Raw genomic sequence first — 25,556 nt, forward strand, 5'->3', positions numbered from 1 at the left:
GCGAAGGCGTTATCTATCTTATTAAACAATAACATTTTTGGAGTAGACTGTCCCTTTAAATAGTGAGTAGAGAGAAAGCAGAAAGAAAACAAAATTTAGATAATAGATACATATAATATCGTAACTGGCAATATAATATATGGGAAATGTATGAGATCAAATAGAGCTATGCACATTCAGAGTGTAAAGCCTTTCATTTTATCAGTCAAAGGGAAAAAAATAACAAAAGAAATGTGGAGGTGATACCATTAATAGCTAAAACTAACTAATAGGAAATATACTTGCAGGCAGGAAACTCAGGTCCCATTAACAAAGGGACCTCAGTGTCCTGAAAGCCTGCAGTTGTATTCCCTATTATAGCCATTAAATATATCACTTGTACCTCTTTTCTGTTATACTTTTTTGATAAAGAATTTGTAACATTTTATTGGCAAGATTATTGTTTGCAGACAAGATTTGTAACAATATTTTTTATACATAAAGAAAGCAATTATAAATAAATTCTTTCAAATGGTTTCCCATTGGGAAGTTAGCCATGTGAAAACATTCGGCTAGATTACGAGTTGTGCGTTAGGGTAAAAAAGCAGCATTAAGAGGTCCTAACGCCTCATTTTTACGCCTGCTGGTATTACGAGTCTTGAAGGTTTAGGGTCACCGCACACTTCTTTGGCCTTACCGCAAAACGACTTACGTTAACTTTGTAAAGTCTTTTTTCTATGGGACTTCCATAGCGCCGGTATTACGAGTCTGTCCAGAGAAGCCAAAAAGTGAGCGTTACAACCTACCCTGTCAAGAGTCCTAACACATTTAAAAGTCAGTAGTTATGAGTTTTATGGTACAACGCTGTAACATAAAACTCATAACTTAAGTGCTAAAAAGTACACTAACACCCATAAACTACCTATTAACCCCTAAACCGAGGCCCTCCCGCATCGCAAACACTAAAATAAAAAATGTAACCCCTAATCTGCCGCTCCGGACACCGCCGCCACCTACATTTTACTTATGAACCCCTAATCTGCTGCCCTCAACATCGCAGACACTTGCATTATATTTATTAACCCCTAATCTGCCACCCCCAATGTCGACAGCACCTACCTACAATTATTAACCCCTAATCTGCCGTCCCCAACGTCGCCGCCACTATTATAAACATATTAACCCCTAAACCGCTGCACTCCTCGCAAACATTAGTTAAATATTATTAACCCCTAATTTGCCGTCCCTAACATCGCCGCCACCTACCTACATTTATTAACCCCTAATCTGACGCCCCCTACGTCGCCGCCACTATATTAAAGTTATTAACCCCTAAACCTAAGTCTAACCCTAAACCTAACACCCCCTAACTTAAATATAATTTAAATAAATCTAAATAAATATTCCTATCATTAACTAAATTATTCCTATTTAAAACTAAATACTTACCTGTTTGTATTTATTTTAACTAGGTAGAATAGTTATTAAATAGTTATTAACTATTTAATAACTACCTAGCTAAAATAAATACAAAAGTACCTGTAAAATAAAACCTAACCTAAGTTAAAATAACACCTAAACCTACACTATAATTAAATAAATTAACTAAATTAAATACAATTAAATAAATTAAATTAGCTAAAGTACAAAAAAACACTAAATTACAGAAAATAAGAAACTAATTACACCTAAACTAATAGCCCTATTAAAATAAAAAAGCCCCCCCCCCCAAAAAAAAAACCATAGCCTAAACTAAACTACCAATAGCCCTTAAAAGGGCCTTTAGTGGGGCATTGCCCCAAAGTAATCAGCTCTTTTACCTGTAAAAAAAAATACAAATAGCCCCCAACAGTAAAACCCACCACCCACACAACCAACCCCCCAAATAAAATACTATCTAAAAAAACCTAAGCTCCCCATTGCACTGAAAAGGGCATTTCGATGGGCATTGCCCTTAAAAGGGCAGTTAGCTCTTTTGTCGCCCAAACCCTAATCTAAAAAATAAAACCCACCCAATACACCCTTAAAAAAACCTAACACTAACCCCCTGAAAATCGACTTACCGGGAGACATCTTCATCCAAGTCGGGCGAAGTGGTCCTCCAGACGGACAGAAGTCTTCATCCAAGCCGGGCGAAGTGGTCCTCCAGACGGGCAGAAGTCTTCATCCAAGCCGGGCAGAAGTGGTCCTCCAGACGGGCAGAAGTCTTCATCCAAGCCGGGTAGAAGTGGTCCTCCAGACGGGCAGAAGTCTTCATCCAAGTCGGGCGAAGTGGTCCTCCAGACGGGCAGAAGTCTTCATCCAAGCCGGGCGAAGTGGTCCTCCAGACGGGCAGAAGTCTTCATCCAAGCCGGGCAGAAGTGGTCCTCCAGACGGGCAGAAGTCTTCATCCAAGCCGGGCAGAAGTGGTCCTCCAGACGAGCAGAAGTCTTCATCCAAGCCGGGCAGAAGTGGTCCTCCTTCTCAAGCAAACAAGAAACAAAAGTGGGAAAAAAATAACACCCTTCTCACGTGCAAACCCGTTCGCATAAAATATTTCACATTCCAAAGTTCTTCACATAACAGAATATGTTCTGTTTATTAACAAATACATATTTCTACTTCTATCTGATGGCATTTTGGTACCATATATATCTATACCTATATACAGGGAAGGAGCAGCATCAGCAGGCACTGGTTGACTGTCTGGCACTCAGTGGCAGCAAAAGTAAAGAGGAAGAAGATCATCTGATTCTGGGAATAAAAGCACAGATAAAAACTTCGGCCAAGTCCTACAAGCTGTAACCAGGATCCTTGGGGAACAACGGAAGTCTCTACTGACACTACGCGGCACTTACCACATATAGATTGAGGTCAAGGAGTGTAAGTAGACACCCTTAGGGGAATTTGTACTCCGGGCATCTCTAATATTACTTCTGTGATACCATATTTGATTTATATACTCCACATTGAGAACTGGGGCTTTATTCAGCCATAATATACTGAAGATTGAAACAATACACTCTATCATCTGCACAAGAACCTCAACAAACAGCGAAGAGACTAATTTATTAAGAGACTCTTGCATTGTGAATGCTGTTTAGGAGTTATATCAAGTGACTAGATCATATTGGATTTGCACTTTATGTATTTTTATGCATTATTTACATACTGTTTATGCTTAGTTTTTAACAGGGATTTCTAGGCATTCGTTTTTTCTATTATTGTTTTGCATTGAATTACTACTGTTTATTGTATATTTTATATTATTTTTATATTAATATTTAAATACTAGAAACTTTATATACTAATAGTATCACTGCTATTTTCAGTTTAATAAGACATACCACTACTTAATTTAATTTTAGATACCAACTATTTTTACATTGAATTACGTTTTTCATGCAGAAAGGTTTTATATCTTAGTAACAATTTTTTTTACAATATTATTATTATTTTATTAACTTTGATATTTTGGCATTACAGATTTTATTTGCGCCCACCTTTTTTCTATCAACTCTCTTTATATATATATATATATATATATATATATATATATATATACATGATTATATACAGGTAATACAGGTATAGATATATACAGATATATCTATATAAAAATATCAATTTATAAATACTTAGCACATATTCTGCTGTGTGCAGAACATTGAAATGCCAAATATTTACAGTAAATACACAGTTAAAACCTTTAGTAAAAATTAAAATTGCATAAATATGTTTTTTCATGTTTTCATCTACTTAACTGCAATGGGCTACAATGCACTTATACTGTATATATGTCTGTGTATATATATATATATATATATATATATATATATATATATATATATATACACACTTGTAAATACATAAATACATATGTACACATATATAGACATATATATACACTTGTAAATACATAAATAGATATGTACACATATATAGACATATATATATATATATACACACTTGTAAATACATAAATACATATGTACACATATATAGACATATATATATATATATACACACACTTGTAAATACATAAATAGATATGTACACATATATAGACATATATATATATATATATATATATATATACACACTTGTAAATACATAAATACATATGTACATATATATAGACATATATATATACATACACTTGTAAATACATAAATACATATGTACACATATATAGACATATATATATATATACACTTGTAAATACATAAATACATATGTACACATATATAGACATATATATATATATATACATACACACTTGTAAATACATAAATACATATGTACACATATATAGACATATATATATACACACACTTGTAAATACATAAATACATATGTACACATATATAGACATATATATATATATACTTGTAAATACATAAATACATATGTACACATATATAGACATATATATATACACATCTTTAGAGATGTATATGTCTGTGTTACAGAAGCATTAGTTATTTTGTTGTGAAGAGCTTATTTCCCAGCAGCAATGCCTGAACCAGCAAGCCAGCGCCTAAGAAGGGCTCCAAGAAAACTGTAACAAGTTTAATTTCAAAAAGAGTTAACTCTTTATGAAATGAAACTTGTTACAGTTTTCTTGGAGCCCTTCTTAGGCGCTGGCTTGCTGGTTCAGGCATTGCTGCTGGGAAATAAGCTCTTCACAACAAAATAACTAATGCTTCTGTAACATTGCTCCCTTTCTGTGGAACACTCTGGCAGACACGGTCTGACCCCTTTTCGGGGCAGACTAAGGCTGTCCAGACCGCTGGTTATGCGGGGCTGAGGTCGGTTTGTCTGGACAACCCGTCGGCGTTGCCATTCTGTTTCCCAGGTCTGTAAGTAATGGTGAAATTGAAGGTTTGCAACGATAAGCTCCAACGTAATAGCCTGCCGTTATCTCCAGAGACCCGGTTCAGCCACACCAACGGGTTATGGTCGGTGACCAGAGTGAACTCCTGACCATATAAATAGGGAGTCAATTTCTTTAATGCCCACACCAAAGCCAAACACTCCTTTTCGACCGCTGCATAGCTGACTTCGCGGGGCAGGAGCTTCCGGCTGATGTAGGCAACTGGATGCTCCCCTCCATCTTCGCCTACTTGGCTGAGGATGGCTCCCAGCCCGAACATGGAAGCATCTGTATGGACGATAAAACGTTTGTTAAGGGCTGGGGCCGCCAAGACAGGAGCGTTAATTAGAGCATTTTTGAGAGCCTGGAAAGCCGTTTCACAGTGGGGAGACCACAGGACCTGTCGAGGTAAGTTCTTCTTGGTCAAGTCAGTCAGGGGTTTGGCAAGTGTGCTGTAGTCTGGTACGAACCGTCTATAGTACCCTGCCGTGCCCAGGAAGGCTAGGACCTGAGTCTTAGTGATGGGGGTGGGCCAATTGGCGACAGCTTCTATTTTGGCCGGCTCTGGTCGCTGCTTTCCACACCCCACCCGGTGACCCAGGTACTGTACCTCGGCCATCCCAAAGTGGCATTTTTCTGGCTTCAGAGTCAGGCCAGCAGCCCGGATCTGATCCAGAACCATTCCCACATGAGCTAAGTGGTCCTCCCAGGACTCACTGTGGATCGCTATGTCGTCCAGGTAGGCGCAAGCAAAACTCTGGAAGCCATCCAGGAGCCTATCCACCAAGCGCTGGAATGTAGCTGGGGCATTCTTCATCCCAAACGGCATTACCCTAAACTGATATAAGCCGAATGGGGTGACGAATGCCGACTTGGGGATAGCCTCCGGGGCCAGGGGAATCTGCCAGTAACCTTTGCAGAGGTCAATAGTGGTCAGGTAATTTCCCCTGGCTATACGATCGAGTAGCTCGTCTACCCTGGGCATAGGGTAAGCGTCCGTCACGGTATTTTCATTGAGCCTCCGATAGTCTACGCAGAACCGGGTGGTCCCATCTTTCTTGGGCACCAAGACAACTGGGGAGGCCCAGGGACTATCGGAGGGCTCAATTACCCTGAGCTGGAGCATCTCATCGATCTCCTTCTTCATTCCTGTCCTAACTGCTTCGGGGATTCGGTACGGCGCCTGGCGCAAGGGAGCTTGTCCCGGAGTATCTACCTGGTGGGTGGTTAAAGTAGTGTACCCTGGCTTCGGGGAGAAGGTGAGGTGTTTGGACTGGAGGAGTTGGTTGAGCTGCTCCCTTTCAGTGGGGCTAAGTCGGTCCCCTATCTGAACCTGCGCCACTATACCTGTGGGGAGGCTCTTTTCTAATAGGTCTGGAATGGGTAAACTGTCGGGGTCTTCCTGAGGGGAACAACATACGGCCGTCACGTTCTCTGGTCGCTCAAAATATTCCTTGAGCATGTTTACATGGAATGTCTTTCTAAGATTGTTGTCGTGGCAGCTAGCTATCACATAAGTGGTGTCTCCCCTTTTCTCTACGATCTGGTAGGGACCCTGCCAGGACGCCTGCAATTTGTCTGTCTTCACCGGCTTAAGTACTAACACCTTTTGTCCTATGGTGAAGATTCTCTTTCGGGCCCCCCGATCGTACCATACTTTCTGTCTTCTCTGGGCCAACTGGAGATTAGCCCGCACGGATTTGGCTAATTGCTCCATTCGGTCCCTGAGTTCCAGCACGTATGGCACAATTGGGACACCGTCAGCCTCCATCTCTCCCTCCCAGTGCTCCCGGATCAGGTTTAGGGGTCCCCATACCTTTCTTCCGTAGAGCAACTCGAAGGGAGAGAACCCTGTCGTTTCCTGGGGCACCTCCCGATAAGCAAATAGGAGGTGCGGCAGGAAGCGTTCCCAGTCTCGGTATTCCTGAGTGAACGTCTTGAGCATTTGCTTGAGGGTCCCATTGAACCTCTCACACAGCCCGTTCGTCTGGGGGTGGTATGGGGAGCTTAGGAGGGACTTAATTTTGCAAACCTGCCAGAGTTGTTGGGTCAATTCAGCCGTAAATTGGGTGCCTCGGTCGGATAGGATTTCTTTTGGAAATCCTACCCGGGAGAACACCTGTACTAGTGCATTCGCTACCGTATCCGCTTGTATGTTGGATAGGGCGACAGCCTCTGGGTACCTGGTAGCGTAGTCCACTACGGTAAGAATGTATCGCTTACCGGAGGGACTAGGGGTAGCCAGTGGTCCCACTAGGTCAATAGCAACCCGGCTGAAGGGTTCCTCTACAATGGGCATATTTACTAGCTGGGCTTTAGGGTGATCGCCTCGCCTTCCTACTCGTTGACACACATCGCAGGTGTTACAGTAAGTTCTAACGTCAGCGTGCACCCCTGGCCAAAAGAACGTGTGAGTAATGCGGTGTAGGGTACGGGTAACGGCTAGGTGGCCTGCTAAGGGGATGTCGTGGCCTATTTTGAGGATTTCTTGACGGTATTTGTGGGGCACTACCAGCTGTCGCCTACGCTGTCCCCTTTTCTCTGTCCAGCGGTATAGTTTCCCTTTTTCCCATAAGAATGTTTCGTTATCTGCCCCGCCCCCTCCGGTCTCTGCTCGTTCCCGGTACTTTTGTAAGGTCGGGTCAGTCTTAGACTCTGCCTCGAAGGCATCTGGGGTGTCCCAGGGTATGGGGCCTAACCTGTCAGGCAAGGTCGGGGTAGGTCTTACCTGTGTCTCCCGCACTGGTGAGAGCTCTCGCTCCGTCCGGGCTTGGGCCCGTGTAGTCACTGGGTCCGCCTCGTTGTTGCATACTGGAGCATAGGCAGAAGTCATGGGGCCCAAATCGTTGCCCAGTAGTACTTCGGCAGGTAAATTATCCATTAGGCCCACGTTCACAGCCCCCTTTCCCGCTCCCCAATCAAGATGCACTTTAGCTGTTGGAATTTTGTACACATCCCCCCCCGCCACTCTAACGGCCACAGTCTGTCCGGATCGCTTGTGCTCTGGCACCAAATGACTCTGTACCAGCGTGATAGTAGCCCCTGTGTCTCGCAATCCCTCGGTAGATCGCCCCTCGAGCCATACCCTCTGCCGATGGTGCTGGCGGTTATCTGAGGCAGCATATACAGGGTCTGCCTCGTGAAGCGGCCCCACATATCCCTCCATAGGGGCCTCTTGGTTAACACAGAGGGCCCGGGCCGGACGATAGGACCCAGAGGGGTAATTGTAATTCCTGGGTGTCTGGTGCGTATTAAGGGGGCAGCTAGCCATGAAATGCCCTGGTTGCTTGCATCGGTGGCAAGTCGGTCTGGGACGCTCAGAGCTGTTATTGGGTGGTCCTGAGTGTCGGACGGGCCCTGTGGGCACCGGGGCTCGGAATTCAGCACGAGGGGGTGCACGGTAAACCTCTCTGGGTTCGACCCGTGCTGGAGCTCGGTAGTTCATGGGTTCGTGAAGACGGGAGTCATAATGTTCATCGGCCAATTTGGCTGCTTCTTCTAAGGTAGAAGGCCGCCTGTCTCGCAGCCATTCCTTCCCTTGCTGTTCCATGCCATTATAAAAATGTTCTAAGAGAAACAATTGTAAAATTTCCTCCCCAGTCACCGCTTTACTTCCGCTCAGCCAGTGATTTGCCGCTCTCCGCATTCGGTGCGCCCATTCCATATGGGTATCGTTAGGCTTCTTTTCCGTGCCCCGAAACTGTCGGCGATACGTGTCCGGAGTTACAGCGTACCGTCGCAACAGTGTCTCCTTAACTAGCTCATATTGTGTCACTTCCTCAGCACCCAGAGTACGAAAGGCTTCCAGGGCTCGCCCGGATAGTTTCCCAGACAATATCGTGGGCCACTCTCTGTTGGGAATCTGGTGCAGGGCACATTGCCTTTCGAAGTCCGCCAAATATTCATCAATCCCTGTCTCGCTCTCTAGGAAGGGTCGAAATGCCGCATAGGGTATCTTGGGCCTCCCAGCATTTTCGACAGGGATGATTACCTGCGGGGCTTCAGCATTGCGGTGTGCGTTCGCTAGGTTGAGTTCGTGGGCTCGAGTCTCTCGTATATCCTCGTCCGCCTCCGCCATCAACTGCTGTACCAATTCCATGGAGGGGTTCGGCCCGTATAATGAGAGCCTTTCCCGAACAATCCTGGTTTTTTCGTCACTAATCGTGGTCGGTGTTTCCGCCATTGTGAAGCTCTGATCCAGTTCGGTCAATTCTGCGATCAGCTCTCTCCTCGGCCGGTTGCTGGCGTACCCCCCTCTGCTTTCAAGTAAATCCTTTAGGGTTGTACGCTTCAATTTTTCGTAAGCGCTCTCCATCCGTTCTGTACCTCTCCTAGGAAATCCAGGAAAATCCCGCCGCTGCCGCCAAATGTTACGGTTACCCTTAGTCTCGCTGAGAGATGGACCGCTTAGTAGCCTGGATCCCTATTGCTAAAGAGGGGAGAAGCTGCTTTCCATAGTATTCTATATGAGTCTCGCAAATATAGAATAATCTCCCTTAGCTGCAGTACAGCTAGGATACCCTTCTGCCCACAAAAACGAGTCAACGCTGCGATTGAGGGTCAAACAAGAACTCAGGACTGGGATGCCCAGCCTGCTTTTTATTAAGGTTACATGCACACAGGGCACTCCCAGGGGGAGAGGGGGGGAAGCACAAAATCCCCCATCACACATTTAGATAGAGAGCACTGTCCTTTGACAGGCCACAATAGGATTACAGTACTTAAGATAACAAGTTTACAAGTTCATCTTATCAATTAGCAGTCTGGCTCCAGAGGTGATTAGACAATAGTTTCTAAAAGCTGAAAAAAAAGAGTTAACTCTTTATGAAATGAAACTTGTTACAGTTTTCTTGGAGCCCTTCTTAGGCGCTGGCTTGCTGGTTCAGGCATTGCTGCTGGGAAATAAGCTCTTCACAACAAAATAACTAATGCTTCTGTAACAGTCTGTATCGCAATGTTAAAGCCCTTTGTCTGCCTTTTTTTTCTCATATCTTTGAGCCCTTATAAGTTTTGTGCAATATTTGTTTTTGAATATTTTTTTATTAGATGGTGTTATTATAAGTGTAACTGTACTGTGTAATGTATATTTATTAGACAGTGTTATTATAAGTGTAACTGTACTGTGTAATGTATATTTATTAGATGGTGTTATTATGAGTGTAATTGTACTGTGTAATGTATATTTATTAGATAGTGTTATTATGAGTGTAACTGTACTGTGTAATGTATATTTATTAGACAGTGTTATTATAAGTGTAACTGTACTGTGTAATGTATATTTATTAGATGGTGTTATTATGAGTGTAATTGTACTGTGTAATGTATATTTATTAGATAGTGTTATTATGTGTGTAACTGTACTGTGTAATGTATATTTATTAGATAGTGTTATTATGTGTGTAACTGTACTGTGTAATGTATATTTATTAGACAGTGTTATTATAAGTGCAACTGTACTGTGTAATGTATATTTATTAGATAGTGTTATTATTAGTGTAACTGTATTGTGTAATGTATATTTATTAGATAGTGTTATTATGTGTGTAACTGTACTGTGTAATGTATATTTATTAGACAGTGTTATTATAAGTGTAACTGTACTGTGTAATGTATATTTATTAGATAGTGTTATTATGAATGTAACTGTACTGTGTAATGTATATTTATTAGATAGTGTTATTATGTGTGTAACTGTACTGTGTAATGTATATTTATTAGATAGTGTTATTATGAGTGTAACTGTACTGTGTAATGTATATTTATTAGATGGTGTTATTATGTGTGTAACTGTACTGTGTAATGTATATTTATTAGATAGTGTTATTATGAGTGTAACTGTACTGTGTAATGTATATTTATTAGATAGTGTTATTATGAGTGTAACTGTACTGTGTAATGTATATTTATTAGATGGTGTTATTATGAGTGTAACTGTACTTTGTAATGTATTTTTGATGTGTTTTGTGACACTTTTTTGTTTCGGGAAGCATTAAATTGAGTTGTGCCCAAGCGATTGTGTTTACTTTCAACTTGTAATACGAGTGATAAACCTGACGCATGCAAACACCCGTGAAAACCCCTTATCGCTCATGTGCAAATGTTAGCTCTCCGCTCATAATCCGGCCCTTTATAAGCATAGTATTGAGGTTATTCCCTGCCTCCTTCTAGTCATGGTTGCAGCCAAGTTGAAAGTTATCTTTTAATGCAATTCCATTGCTACCGCATTTGTGCAGCAACTCTCCTTCAGACACCTTCTGTGTAACCTAAGTTCCAAAATGGCGGCAACAATAATTAGAGGGCGGTGCATAAAAAGTATTTTGTGTTTAAATGCCCCTTTAAGATACCTATATTATGTATGCAGTATAAATGTAAGAGATTTGTTTTGATTCAACCTATCTATGCCTACAATATCAAAGCAATATGGCGGCTAATGAATTGATTATTAATGGTTACTGCCTACTGTGTTTGAATGCACTTTTTTTATTTAACCAATAACAACGTAATAATTTCATATGATATTGTTTATTATGCAATAAAAGGAATACGGAAGTTAGAGACAGAGAATCTAATGTATTCTTTTATCAAATGTACCCCTTTTTTGGTTTGGTTAAAATGTTGCTCCCTTCCATACCTAGGCAACCTCAGGAGTGTGTAAGAGTAAACCTAGGTAGGCTCAGGGTCAGCAAAGGCATATGTGTGTAGCCACCAATCACCAGCTAGCTTCCTTTATTGCTAAGCTGCTCCTGTTCCTACCTAGGTATGCTTTTCAACCAAAGATTCCAAAAGAAGAAAGCAAATTTGTTAGTAGTAAGCTGATAGTTTAATGTTGATCTGACTGTCTTTTAGCTTTTTTTAAGTAATGAAGAAAATGAATATGTGCCACTTGAAATAGGTAAACACATTTTTTAATTTTTTTTTTTTTTTAACATAAAATGCATTAAATAAGCTAACCAGGAATAATTTGGTGCAAACCATCAGTGTGAAAGGCACATAGTTATGTATGTTCATGTTGCCTGCAGGTAAGAGGAAAACTGCATTACCAAACACATACTACAGTATCACCTTTGGGAGTGTGCTTCCACTGAGGAAAATACATCAAAAAAATGAAATCTAACTTTTTATGTGCATGATAAAGGGCCAGCCTTGCCCTCCCTCTCACTGCATTGCTGTGAGCCAGTCACAGAGATACAACTCCTCTTGATGATGCCTTTTGAAGCCTGTGGGTGTCTTTTTTTTTGGTGATTGTAGATGTCTGGGGTGCTTTGTGGTGCTGATTGCCTGTGATGACTTTGTGTCTTTTTATCTTATGTGTGATTGCAAGTGCTCAGGTGGCTATTTTGATTGATTGTGACTACACAGGCTAATGAGCAATATGCACTTATTCTTTATTTAAACGTGAAATGTTTTATTTTTTTACTATTTAAAGACAACCAATTTTTTGGGAAATCATACTACCTTATACTAGTCAATTTTGAGGTATGGTTCAATAACAAAAAGGGGAGTAGAGTAGGCTGAGTGGAATTGCACAAAAACATAATAAAAAAAAATGCAACAACTTTTACTCTGGATTTTGAAATGAGCAGTATATTTTTTTTCTGGCAATTTTAAAGTTCCCCACTATTTCCCTTTCCCCTGTATCATGTGACAGCCAGCAGCCAATCACAGATTCATATATTTATATACTGTGAGCTCTTGCACATGCTTAGTGGCTGCTGATATCTCAAAAAGTGTGCATGTAAAACGACTGTGTGCAAATTGATCAAATTAAATTATAAATGTCTAATCACATGCTAAATTAATAATGCTAATCACATGCTAAATAATTTTAAGCATACAGTCCACAAACATACATACCTTATGTGACGAAACCAATCTCGCCACTGTACATTGGAGGGCCTGTTATGGAACATTCTTTGGGCTGGAGGTACATGGGCTTAAGGATACCCAGAGACTGCATGAAAATATGGAATTTTATATGCTGGACACCCCATGTACTTTCATAACTCTGTCTTATGTCTATGTCACCCTGTATCCATAAATACAGGATGGGTACAGGGTGTGAGTGCACCTTTTGGGAGCAATTGTGACTCTATAAGCCAAGTGGGCATAAAAGACTTTATAGCTAATAAGAACTGTTCCTATATTCTGTAATAAGATGTATTCTATGTATGTTTCAGATCTGATTGTGTCTCAGGAGTCTGTCTGGGTAAACTGATTGTGTCCTTGTGTGATTATGTTAACTAGACTGCCCAACATCAGATTGTCTGAGTAAACGTTCTTCCCTAGTTAATTAACTTAATATGTTAATCTGTTTTACCTGTGAATAAGACAATTGTTAGAGGTTTGATGCATTGTTCATATGTTTGCTTTACTGTTAAACCAATGCCCTCTGTAACCTGAAGCCAGGGTGTATAAATCTGTGTGCTGCCTTCAAATAAAGTAGTTATTCTTTTTTTAAACCTGAAATGTGGAGCTTGGTCTCATGTTTGCAGGGAAACTGGCTGGGTTGTGAATTGCTGATTCCCTATGCAGGACATTGTTCATCTGGTATTAACCCTTGGTACACTGTTGGTACCGTAACATTGGTGGCAGCGACGGAATGAACCTTATCGCCCAGAAGAGCAACTACACAAGCCAGTAACCTCAGGAAGAGGGGGATTATTACAATACTGACTAAGATGGAAAAGAGAAAAGTACATTTTGCAGCTTTTAAAAACTTCCTGGAAACAGAAGGAGAGATTGATGGGTACCTTGCGGATTTTGAGAGGCAATGTGCACTACACAAGGTACCCGCAGAGGACTGGGTCACGATATTATCTGGAAAATTATCCGGCCGGGCCAGAGAGGCTTTTCGGGCCATTCCAGATGAGGAAGTCAGGGATTATAATACTGTAAAAGAGGCTCTGCTCTCCAGGTATGCGGTTACACCGGAGGCATACAGGAGGCGGTTCAGAGACACTGTTAAATTAGCTGGAGATTCCTACCTTGAGTGGGCATGTAAGGTGCACCGCACAGCAGCTCACTGGATAGCGGGGTGCCAAGCCATATCTGGGGAAGAGGTGCTGCAGCTATTCCTGTTGGAACATTGCTTCGACAAATTACCCGCAGGAGTTCGAGAGTGGGTTCGGGACCGTAAACCCTCCACCCTGCAGGAAGCGGCTCGCTTGGCAGATGAGTATACGGATGCCCGCAAACTGGACACTGCTACCACTAAGCCCCCTGCTAGAGTGGAGTACAGACCCCCAGTCACCCCAGCAGCTGCCAGTTACCAAACCCCGGCGCACCACTATACCACACGGCCTCCGGCCACAAACTACCCTCAGAGAGCCCTGCGGTGCTACTCACAACCTATTCGGTGCTTTAGATGTAAGCAACTAGGGCACAAAAGACCAGAGTGTCCCCTAAACGCAGCGAACCAAGCGCAGTCCTGGAGAAGACCCGCCGGCGGAATCCCACGTAATCCTCAGCCTGCGGCCCGCTACGTAGAGGCGCAAGAATGCTGGAGCATCCTACATGAGGCAGACCTTGTGCAAGCTGCCCACCGGAATAACCGGCAACTGGTTAAAGTGAATGGGAAGAAGGTCAGTGGTCTACGGGATACTGGTGCTACCATGACCTTGCTTCAAAAGAACTTGGTGTCTGAGAAACAGTACACTGGAGACACTGTGGCTGTGAGGGTAGCAGGGGGCGATGTGTTCAGCCTACCTGTTGCCAGGGTACATTTGGATTGGGGAGTGGGCGCTAGACCTGTGAATGTGGGGGTCAAGAAGGACTTACCTGCTGATGTTCTTCTTGGAAATGACTTGGCCCCCCTTGTTTCTGCCTACGCTCCTATGGGTCCCGCTGATGTTAACTCTGTGACTACCCGTGCCCAGATCCGTGCAGCAGAGACTGACCCACCTGCTGCTAAGCCCCAGGATGCTGAGCTCAGTAAATCTCTATCCGCTATTGATATGTGGAGGTCCCGTTACAATGCGCTGATGAAGGAGAAGAGGAGCGCAGAGGAAAAAGCACGTTTAGAACAGGAATCTCTGCTAGACAAGCTGCACCGACAGACTGCAGAAAACACCAGCTTGAGAGTGGAACATGAAACATTAAAGAAAAACTTAGTGACACTGGAGGAGAAGCTGACGCTGGCTCATAGTGAGGTGCTGCAACTCAAGGGCACCCTATGTCAGTATGAAGGGATTGTGGATACCTATAAAGAGCAGGTACAGAAAACTCGTAAAGAAGCTGATGTGATTTTGAAGGACTGTTTGGCCCTGGTCTGGGCACTGAGGAATTTGAACCCTTGTTTGTATGGACAGGAATTCTCTCTCATAACGGGAATACAGATGGATTGTCCCAGCAAACTGACATGCCTACCAGGCGCTCTGGTGGTATATGGCACAGTACATACCCTGGACAGCCGAGCATGACAAACCAGAGGGAGAGGAGTTTGATGGTCCTGTCCCCCAGCAACACGGCTGTTTAGCCAAAGGGGAGACGATTGGTCTCCCCCTCCAGCAGCACAGCTATGTATCCAAAGGGGAGACAGTCGGTCTCCCCCTCCAGCAACCAGGCTCCCACCAGGCTACTTCCATGGTAGTGCTGGCACCCGGGCAGAGTACAGCTGGTCTCTGCCCACCTCGCAACCCACCAATTCAGCGTACCAGTCCCCCACACAGCTGTGGTGAGGCACCTGGACATGGACAAGTTTTCCCCGTACTCAGGTGTAGTAACCATTTATTGTGGGTGGGCTGTACTACTAATTGTGTTTTATGGGTGGGTTGCTGGACTAACCAGGGCACTGACCGGCAGGAGGTCAGATACCCTGTTAGTCTGTTTGGAAAAGGGGAGAGATGTGACGAAACCAATCTCGCCACTGTACATTGGAGGGCCTGTTATGGAACATTCTTTGGGCTGGAGGTACATGGGCTTAAGGATACCCAGAGACTGCATGAAAATATGGAATTTTATATGCTGGACACCCCATGTACTTTCATAACTCTGTCTTATGTCTATGTCACCCTGTATCCATAAATACAGGATGGGTACAGGGTGTGAGTGCACCTTTTGGGAGCAATTGTGACTCTATAAGCCAAGTGGGCATAAAAGACTTTATAGCTAATAAGAACTGTTCCTATATTCTGTAATAAGATGTATTCTATGTATGTTTCAGATCTGATTGTGTCTCAGGAGTCTGTCTGGGTAAACTGATTGTGTCCTTGTGTGATTATGTTAACTAGACTGCCCAACATCAGATTGTCTGAGTAAACGTTCTTCCCTAGTTAATTAACTTAATATGTTAATCTGTTTTACCTGTGAATAAGACAATTGTTAGAGGTTTGATGCATTGTTCATATGTTTGCTTTACTGTTAAACCAATGCCCTCTGTAACCTGAAGCCAGGGTGTATAAATCTGTGTGCTGCCTTCAAATAAAGTAGTTATTCTTTTTTTAAACCTGAAATGTGGAGCTTGGTCTCATGTTTGCAGGGAAACTGGCTGGGTTGTGAATTGCTGATTCCCTATGCAGGACATTGTTCATCTGGTATTAACCCTTGGTACACTGTTGGTACCGTAACACCTTACTAATTTAAACTATATGTTGTTTTATTTGTCCTGTTTTTCTTATTAGTGAAACATTTGTTTAATTGTCTGATTTAGATTTTTTTTAAAGAAATGTGGTTTCCCCACCCTTTATCAATATACATTTGATATGATCACAAAACCTATGAATAATATGTGCAAAATAAAAACTGATTAGACCACTTACTTAACAATCACAGATTCCATTTTTTTTTGTAATTGATAATAAAAGTGTGCACTCAAAAGTCAGTAAAAAAAAAACAACTAAAGAAAACAAATAGCTTTAATATTATAGATATATCATAACAACAAAATGAACATCAACAATAAATCAGCTCAATATAACAATAAGGAGATTGATCAGCAATCACAAAAAGCAAAAGCTGCACATTTTAGTGGATCTGGCACTGAAGTAAATCTACCTTATTTTCTTTTTGCCAACTGATTCAGGAAAAAAAAAAGTTCCTCCCCAGTCTATGAATCATACTGCCAGATTAGACTGGCCCAATACACACATTTATATTAATATACAACAGCACCAGAAAACCATCTGGTAGTGTATAATCAATTTAACAACTCTTAATTTGATTTTGTGTTTCAGATTTGGCATGGTTGGTGTGTTCATTAACCCCTCAGCTGCCAAAAGGGTTGCAACTGACTGCTATACAATGTGTCACAATCCCTTTGGCTGTCTAAGAGTTAAAGGGATATGAAATCCAATTTTATAACTGACATGTGACAACTTTAACCCCTTAGTGACCAGACCACTTTTCCATTTTCTGACCGTTTGGGACCAGGGCTATTTTTACATTTCTGCGGTGTTTGTGTTTAGCTGTAATTTTCCTCTTACTCATTTACTGTACCCACACATATTATATACCATTTTTCTTGCAATTTAATGGACTTTCTAAATATAACATTATTCTCATAATATCTTATAATTTACTATAAAAAAATTATAAAATATGATACAAAAATGGAAAAAAACACACTTTTTCTAACTTTGACCCCCAAAATCTGTTACACATCTACAACCATCAAAAAAGAACCATTCTAAATAGTTTCTAAATTTTGTCCTGAGTTTAGAAATACCCAATGTTTACATGTTGTTTGCCTTTTTGCAAGTTATAGGGCAATAAATACAAGTAGCATTTTGCTATTTCCAAACCATTTTTTTTTTTTCAAAATTAGCTATAGTTACGCTGTAACACTGATATCTGTCAGGAATCCCTGAATATCCCTTGACATGTATATATTATTTTGTTTAGTATTGATCTAGGCTCATTCTGTTATATTTCATGCCACCATTTCACCACAAAATATGATCAAATAAAAAAAAAAACGCTAACTTTTTCACAAACTTTAGGTTTCTCACTGAAATGATTTACAAACAGCTTGTGCAATTATGACACAAATGGTTGTAAATGCTTCTCTGGGATCCCCTTTGTTCAGAAATAGCAGATATATATGGCTTTGGCGTTGCTTTTTGGTAATTAGAAGGCAGCTAAATGCCGCTGCGCACCACTAGGGTTGCCAGTTGTCCTTCAAAAAAATACTGGACAGTCAGCAGAAAACGGGGGGGGGGGTGCATTGGAAAGAAGCGTGGTAGGCGGTCTTGTGGCCGAACCCATGATTTCACACACCATTGTTTATATATATATATATATATATATATATACACACACACACAGTATATATCACATTCTTTGGGGCTAGTAATTTTTTTAAATGTATTTATAATTTACTTACAACTGCATAGTGTGTATATTATACATATATATATATATATATATATATATATATATATATATATATATGCACACACCTATATATTGCATTATGTGCGAGTGTGTATATATATATGTGTTTATGTGTATATATATATATATATATATATATATATATATATATACTCAGACAATATATAAGCATTATTTAATAATATAAGTATAATATAATAATTTTTAGACTTGAGAGATTTAAATAAAGATATACGAAGTGTATATATGTATATGTATATATATATATATATATATATATATATATATATATAGTATATACACAGTATATACATATATATTAAAATACCAATTATTTAAACAAAATGAGAGACATACCTTATTGTTTGTATTGTAAGGTAATTGTACTAGGTAGTAGCGAGTGATCATCTCACACACTGACAGCAAGAGACAAAGTGAATGGCTGGCGCTGCAAACAATCTCTTACTTGCTGGTGCTGCTGACTGAGTGAATTCACACTCAAATTTACACAGCAGCCGGTTGGTCTTGCTGTTGTGACGTCACGCACGTTATCACGTGACGTCCGACAGTCTCACACGGCCACACACTGCAGCGCACATTAGGAAGCAAGCTGTGCCCATGCTAGTAGTCCTGCTCCAGCCTCCAGCTGAGCGAGTAGCAGGCTACCTTACTCTAGAAGGGGTGCCTGTGTACTGGAACTTCACATGGGCTGGGGCTGGGTATTAGTAGGTTGAGTACAGCGGACTCCAGCCACACAGATGTAAAAAACATTAAAAACACAGCTTAGCTATGTCCGTTTTTTTTAAAGTAATATTAACGGGCAGTAGCCTAATTTACCGGACTGTCCGGTCAAATAAGGGACACCTTGCAACCCTACGCACCACACGTATTATGCCCAGCAGTTAAGGGGTTTATTAGGTAGCTTGTAGGGAGCTTGTAGGGTTAATTTTAGCTTTAGTGTAGAGATCAGTCTCCCGTCTGACACAACCCACCCCCTGATCCCTCCCTGACCCCTCACAAACAGCTCTCTTCCCTCCCCCATCCCACAATTGGCACCGCCATCTTAAGTACTGGCAGAAAGTCTGCCAGTACTAAAATAAAAGCCTTTTTTTAAAAAAAAAACCATTTTTTTTTTAATATATAAATAGTTTCTGCAGTGTAGGCTACCCCCTAACCCCCCAACCTTCACAATCCCCCTCAAACAGCTCTCTTAAACTCCCCCTCTTCCTATTTGTGGCCATTTTAATTTAAATTATTTTTATTTTACCCTATTTTTCCGTAGTGTAGCTGCCCCCCCTCAATATCCTACCCCCCTCCCCTCCCAGATCCCATCCAAAACATTTATTCCCCCCTTCCCCCCTCTCCCTGTCCCTCTCCATCTATGACAGATCGGTCACGCGCGCACACCCCCTCACTCGCGCTTTCTCCTGCCTCCCCTCACGCGCTCCCGCCCCCCTTCCCGTAACAGCAGCCAGAACTAGTCCACCGATGGGCCGCCCACCCACCTCCCTGCAGCTGCTCCCACCCACCAATGATCAGCACCATCGGTGGCCAATGCAGAGAGGGCCACAGAGTTGCCCTCTCTGCATCGGTGTGCAAAAAAAGGTATTGCAGTGATGCCTCAATATCGAGGCATCATGGCAATACCTTGGAAGCGGCTGGAGGCGATCAGGATCCCTTCCACCGATTAAAAACCCCTGAGGACGTACAGGGTACGTTCTTGGTCGTTAAGTGGCATTTTTTGTAGGATGTACCCTGTACGTTCTTGGTCGTTAAGTGACATTTTTTGTAGGATGTACCCTGTACGTTCTTGGTCGTTAAGTGACATTTTTTGTAGGATGTACCCTGTACGTACTTGGTCGTTAAGTGACATTTTTTGTAGGATGTACACTGTACGTTCTTGGTCGTTAAGTGACATTTTTTGTAGGATGTACCCTGTACGTTCTTGGTCGTTAAGTGACATTTTTTGTAGGATGTACCCTGTACGTTCTTGGTCGTTAAGTGACATTTTTTGTAGGATGTACCCTGTACGTTCTTGGTCGTTAAGTGACATTTTTTGTAGGATGTACCCTGTACGTTCTTGGTCGTTAAGTGACATTTTTTGTAGGATGTACCCTGCACGTCCTTGGTCGTTAAGGGATAACAGCTGAGATCTGTTCTCTATTATTATAGATTTATTGATTTTAGTAAATGCTTCTCATTAACACAAAAATGTAATTAGAGCTTAAAGGAAAATGATTTTTTCTTTCTTTCATGATTTAGAGCATTTGCTTTCAAACAACTTTCTAATTTACTTCTGTTATCTATTTTTCTTCTTTCATTTGGTATCTTTTGTTGAAAAGCAGGGCCGTAAACTTAGAAGCCAGCTCCTTTTTGGAGCACTATATGGCAGCAGTTTTGCATTGTTATCCATTTGGCAGCACTATTTCCTGCCATATAGTGCCTACCTAGGTATCTTTAATACAGAATATCATGGGAACTAAGTACATTTGATAATAGAAGTAAATTGGAAAAAAAAATTAAATGGTAGACTCTGTCTGAATCACAAAAGAAAAATGTGGGCTTTGATATCCCTTTAATGAATAGAACGCTGGGGCAGTTGTTATGTTAGTCCAACTGAATTTCTTATTACAGTATTTATCAGCATTAACTTTAAAGGGACATGAAACCCAACATTTTTCTTAAATGATTAAAGGGACAGTCTAGTCCAAAATAAACTTTCATGATTCAGATAGGGCATGTAATTTTAAACAATTTTCCAATTTACTTTTATCACCAAATTTTCTTTGTTCTCTTGGTATTCTTAGTTGAAGGCTTAACTTAGGAGGTTCATATGCTAATTTCTTAGACCTTGAAGGCCGCCTCTTGAGAATGCATTTTAACATATTTTTCACCACTAGAGGGTGTTAGTTCATGTTTTTCATATAGATAACACTGTGCTCGTGCACGTGAAGTTACCTGGGAGCCATCACTGATTGGCTAAACTGCAAGTCTGTCAAAAGTACAAATAAAGGGGCAGTCTGCAGAGGCTTAGATACAAGATAATCACAGAGGCAAAAAATATATAAATATAACTGTGTAGGTTATGCAAAACTAGGGAATGGGTAAACAAGGGATTATCTATCTTTTAAAACAATAACAATTCTGGTGTAGACTGTCCCTTTAAGATAGATTATACATTTTTAAACATCTTTCCAATTTTCTTCTATCCGTTTTGCTTCATTTTCTTGGTATATTTTTATAAAGAAGCAGCAATGCACTCCTGGGAACTAGCTGAACACATTTGTAAGACAATAAAGATTGTCATGCACGTTCAGCCACCATTCAGCAGCTAGCTCCAAGCTCCTGAGCTTATCTACATATGCTTTTTAACAAAGGATATCAATAGAATGAAGCAAATGAGATAATATATGTACATTGGAAAGTTGTTTACAATTGTATTCCCTTTATGAATCATGAAAGAACATTTTAGGGCTTCTGTTCCTTTAAGGGAGAATATTGTATGAAAAAAAAGTGTTGATGAACTTTTCAGCAGAATGCAATCTATATTATTAGTTGTGAATTAACACATAAATGCACACCACATGTACAGCAAGAATAAAACGTATTTAAACATCTCTGTATATAAAACCTAACTCAGCTGTCATGATGGCCTGTGGTAATACTGAGAGTGAATGGGTTAAATTATTTTATAAGCACTGAAAATAACTTTTGCTAAACATCTTGGGGAATAATCAAGACATTTTATTAACTAAAAAAAAGTTACCAGACTGAAATTAATTTATAAGAGGAGTATGTCCCAATGCATTAAAGGGGCATAGAAATCATATTTCAATTCTGTTACAAACTTATCTCTTTCTGTTGGTATTCTTGCTGAAACATTCAGAGAAAGCATACTGAGGTAGACTAAGTAGGGTGCATGTGTTATGTGCATTATAAGGATGCAGTGTTTGCAACAATTTTATTTACAGGACCTGACTGGCACCAATAATAGATCTGACACCAGATGACAAGACACATGCAGACCCCAAGAGTGCTATTTTGATATGAGCAGCAATAATCCAGGCTTACTCCTAACCCACCCAGTAGTGTGAGGCTGCTTGATGTGGTCGCTGAACAATCCTGCACTGAATGCAAATCCTTCAAAATAATTTAGCAGCCTACAGAGCATAGGAGGGGCTTTTTGATGTAATGCTGGGGGGTGGTACTGGACCAGACCTGGCTCACAGACACAATAAGGCAGTGTAAAGCAGGGCAGAGTTGGCACAGCATCATGCACAAATACTAATGCTGACTAAGGAAACAGGCCCTGGTAACCAGGCAAATGTCCTCTATGCCCTATGTTCAGTCCGGACTTGGTTTTGCATATAATGCCCAAGACACATGCACACTTCTAAGTCTACGCCAGTATGCTCACATGGAATAAAGCTAAGTTTGAATAAACAATACCAATAGGTACATTTGATAATAGAAGTAAACTGGAGGTTATTATAATTGTGTTTCGGAGTCATGGAACCTAAATAAACATACAATTATGTGATTGGGCTGTCTAATTCAGTACTGGAACTAACTTACCCAGCACACTCATGTTTAGGAGCCAGTGAGGGAAAGTAGATATGGCTGTGACGGAAGAGTGGGTGCCCAGGCTCATTGATGAAGGGTTGGGCCCACATGGTTTCTTTTATTCTGCGTTTTAGGGCCTACCTCTCATGCATGTATATCAATAACTGGTGTATTGCTATTTGTACAAATGATGTCACAAGCCAGTGTACAAAGAAAGATTTTCACAGTCTCTGCTTAGAAGACTAATTTACATATCTGAGCAGGCTGCTTCAAAGCAGAGAGTTAATTACTCATGGCAGTAAATCTTCTAGGGACAAAAGTGGTATCTGGTCCATCTATTACCCTCAGATCTGGCACTTCAAAAGGTTAAGCAAATAACTGCATGTGTACATAAAAAGTGTCCAGACTGACTACAATCTCAGCAGGTGATCAGAGGGTGAGACTGACATCTAAATAACAGTAATGCCCCTCTGTGTGCTGAGTTATGATTGGTTGCTAAGATCATCGCTAGGGGGTGTGTTGTGAGCTGACAAGAGAGATGGGCAGTTTCTAAAACTACTTTGCGTGGGAAAAAAATAGAGAATTATTCCAAGTTTCCAAAACTATCCAGGGGTCGATTAACCAAGAGCTCTCTAAGGGACTATAACAAGACTGTGCAAGAGGACTATTTGTTTTACCTGGCTTCTACTGACTGTGGCTGATAGAACAGGGAAGTTTTTCTCCTAGGGCCAAAGGGAGTGTGTCCTTTCTGTATTTTGTGTAATTCTGTATGCCTATTTTTAGCGAATAAAGTACAATTTATTTCACCATTCGTTGTGCTTATTAAAATAATTCCAGTAAAACAGCGGTATAGAGTGCTGGTCTCCCGTGACAATCGTCAAAGAGCAATCCAAAAATAAGGAGCCAGAAATAAACGTTTAGGAGTCGTTGCTTCCTGACACCTGCGATTTGTCTATCTCTGATCACTGTAGTAATTTTATTGTCTGTTATAAATCTTAGAAATCACACTGTCAATGAGATCAGAGATAACCCTGCACCAGTGATAGATATCCTCTGTCAGTCGAACGCAAATGAAGACTTAAAAGCTTGTACTGTTACCTGGTACCATCAGATAGCTCTCTATCTCACTGAAATGTCTAATAACTTATATCTGTCTTCAAAATATGGAGAACACATTTATTTCCTTTTATTTTACAACAGTATACTGGCTCAGTATAGATTAGTATATTTCAGTTGTGGTATTGTAAAGTGTTTTGTTTAAAGCTAAAAGTTAATCAGTTATTTCTATCTGAATCATGAAAGAAAAAAATGAGGTTTTTATGTCCCTTTAAAGGGCCAGTGTACTGTAGCTGTGTCTTTCCTTTAAAGCAGTGATGGCTAACCTTGAAACCCCTGATGTTTTCAGAACTACATCCCCCATGATGGTCAACTAGACTGCAGAGTGCCGAAGTATCATGGGAAATGTAGTTTCAAAACATCTGAGGTGCCAATAACTCATCTCACTTTATTTTTTCATATGAAATAGCTGCTTTTGTCTGCTGAACTAACCTCCCTTTATTTTGACATAAGAAATAGCTGCTTTTGTCTGCTGAACTAACACCTATACTAAAATATCACTACAACAACAATGGTTACAGAAAAGCTATGTAAGCAAGAGCCAATAGAAGACATCAACTCACAATTGGGGTCAGAGAGATATGTACTAAAATGTTCTATACATATTAGCCTTTCTTTTTACAGAAAGAGATAAAATAAGGAGGCCTTTGTGAATAGAGAAAAATAATATAACGGTGTCTGTGCTCCCTGAAAGCTCAGGACATTTCAATGGTTTTAGTTTCAATAAGCAAATATATAATACATTTAAACACTGAATTGCAAAATATCTGCATGTGATTATTTCAAACGTTTGCAATGCTTTGTAGTACAGGAACACATCCCTTAAATAGTTTATTGACTATTATTGAGTATGAATATCTTATATTCTTTGCTGTGGTCAGTAAGTTTTATGTATATATATATATATATATATATATATATATATATATATATATATATATATATATATATATATATATATATATATATATATATACTGTATATGTCCAACTGCATTAGTTAAACAATCACTGTGTACAATGATGGAGTATCAAGATTCTGAATATTGAAGAATGCACTCAAGCACCTCTGGGGCAGTGAAATAATACAATTTTCAGAGGTAGCTTGTAGGAAAAGTAATCAAATAAAAAATGATACTATGTTGCATTTTCTTTGCCTATGCATAATTAAACATTATCTGGGCAGTTAAAATTTGCATTTAATGTCCCTTTTAAGCCTTAAAAAAACCCAACATGATATTATTAATTATTTCACATTTACTGTTAAAAGTTCTAATATACTGATATATTCTCTTCTTGTACAGTTTCTTGTATAAGAACACGGTCTCATGCTGAAGAACGTCTCTTCAAAAACCTGTTCAGTGGTTATAACAAATGGTCCAGACCTGTCCCAAATACCTCAGATGTTGTCATTGTGAAGTTTGGTCTATCTATTGCTCAGCTGATAGATGTGGTAAGTACATCATTTGTAATCTATGTGTCCTCCACTACTGTCTAATTAAAGGGGTGATGTACTCACTTTATCAGTGTTTTCTAAAGAAGGTCATTTAAAGGGACAGTCTACACCAGAATTTTTATTGTTTAAAAAGATAGATAATACCTTTATTACCCATTCCCTAGTTTTGCATAACTAACACAGTTATATAAATACACATTTTACCTCTGTGATTATCTTGTATCTAAGCCTCTGCAAGCTGCCCCCTTATTTCAGTTCT

General features: G+C 40.4%; 1 protein-coding gene across 1 annotated transcript in view; it reads left to right on the forward strand.

The window, feature by feature from the left end:
• Positions 1 to 25,556, forward strand: part of CHRNA2 (cholinergic receptor nicotinic alpha 2 subunit) — a 140,997-nt gene that overhangs the window by 16,079 nt on the left and 99,362 nt on the right. The window contains exon 2 of the mRNA XM_053711065.1: positions 25,146 to 25,294. Within this exon, the coding sequence (XP_053567040.1) occupies positions 25,146 to 25,294 (149 nt within the window). The remainder of the gene's footprint in view (positions 1 to 25,145; positions 25,295 to 25,556) is intronic.

This window comes from Bombina bombina, chromosome 4 (genome assembly GCF_027579735.1).
Source record: "Bombina bombina isolate aBomBom1 chromosome 4, aBomBom1.pri, whole genome shotgun sequence".
Taxonomy (NCBI): domain Eukaryota; kingdom Metazoa; phylum Chordata; class Amphibia; order Anura; family Bombinatoridae; genus Bombina; species Bombina bombina.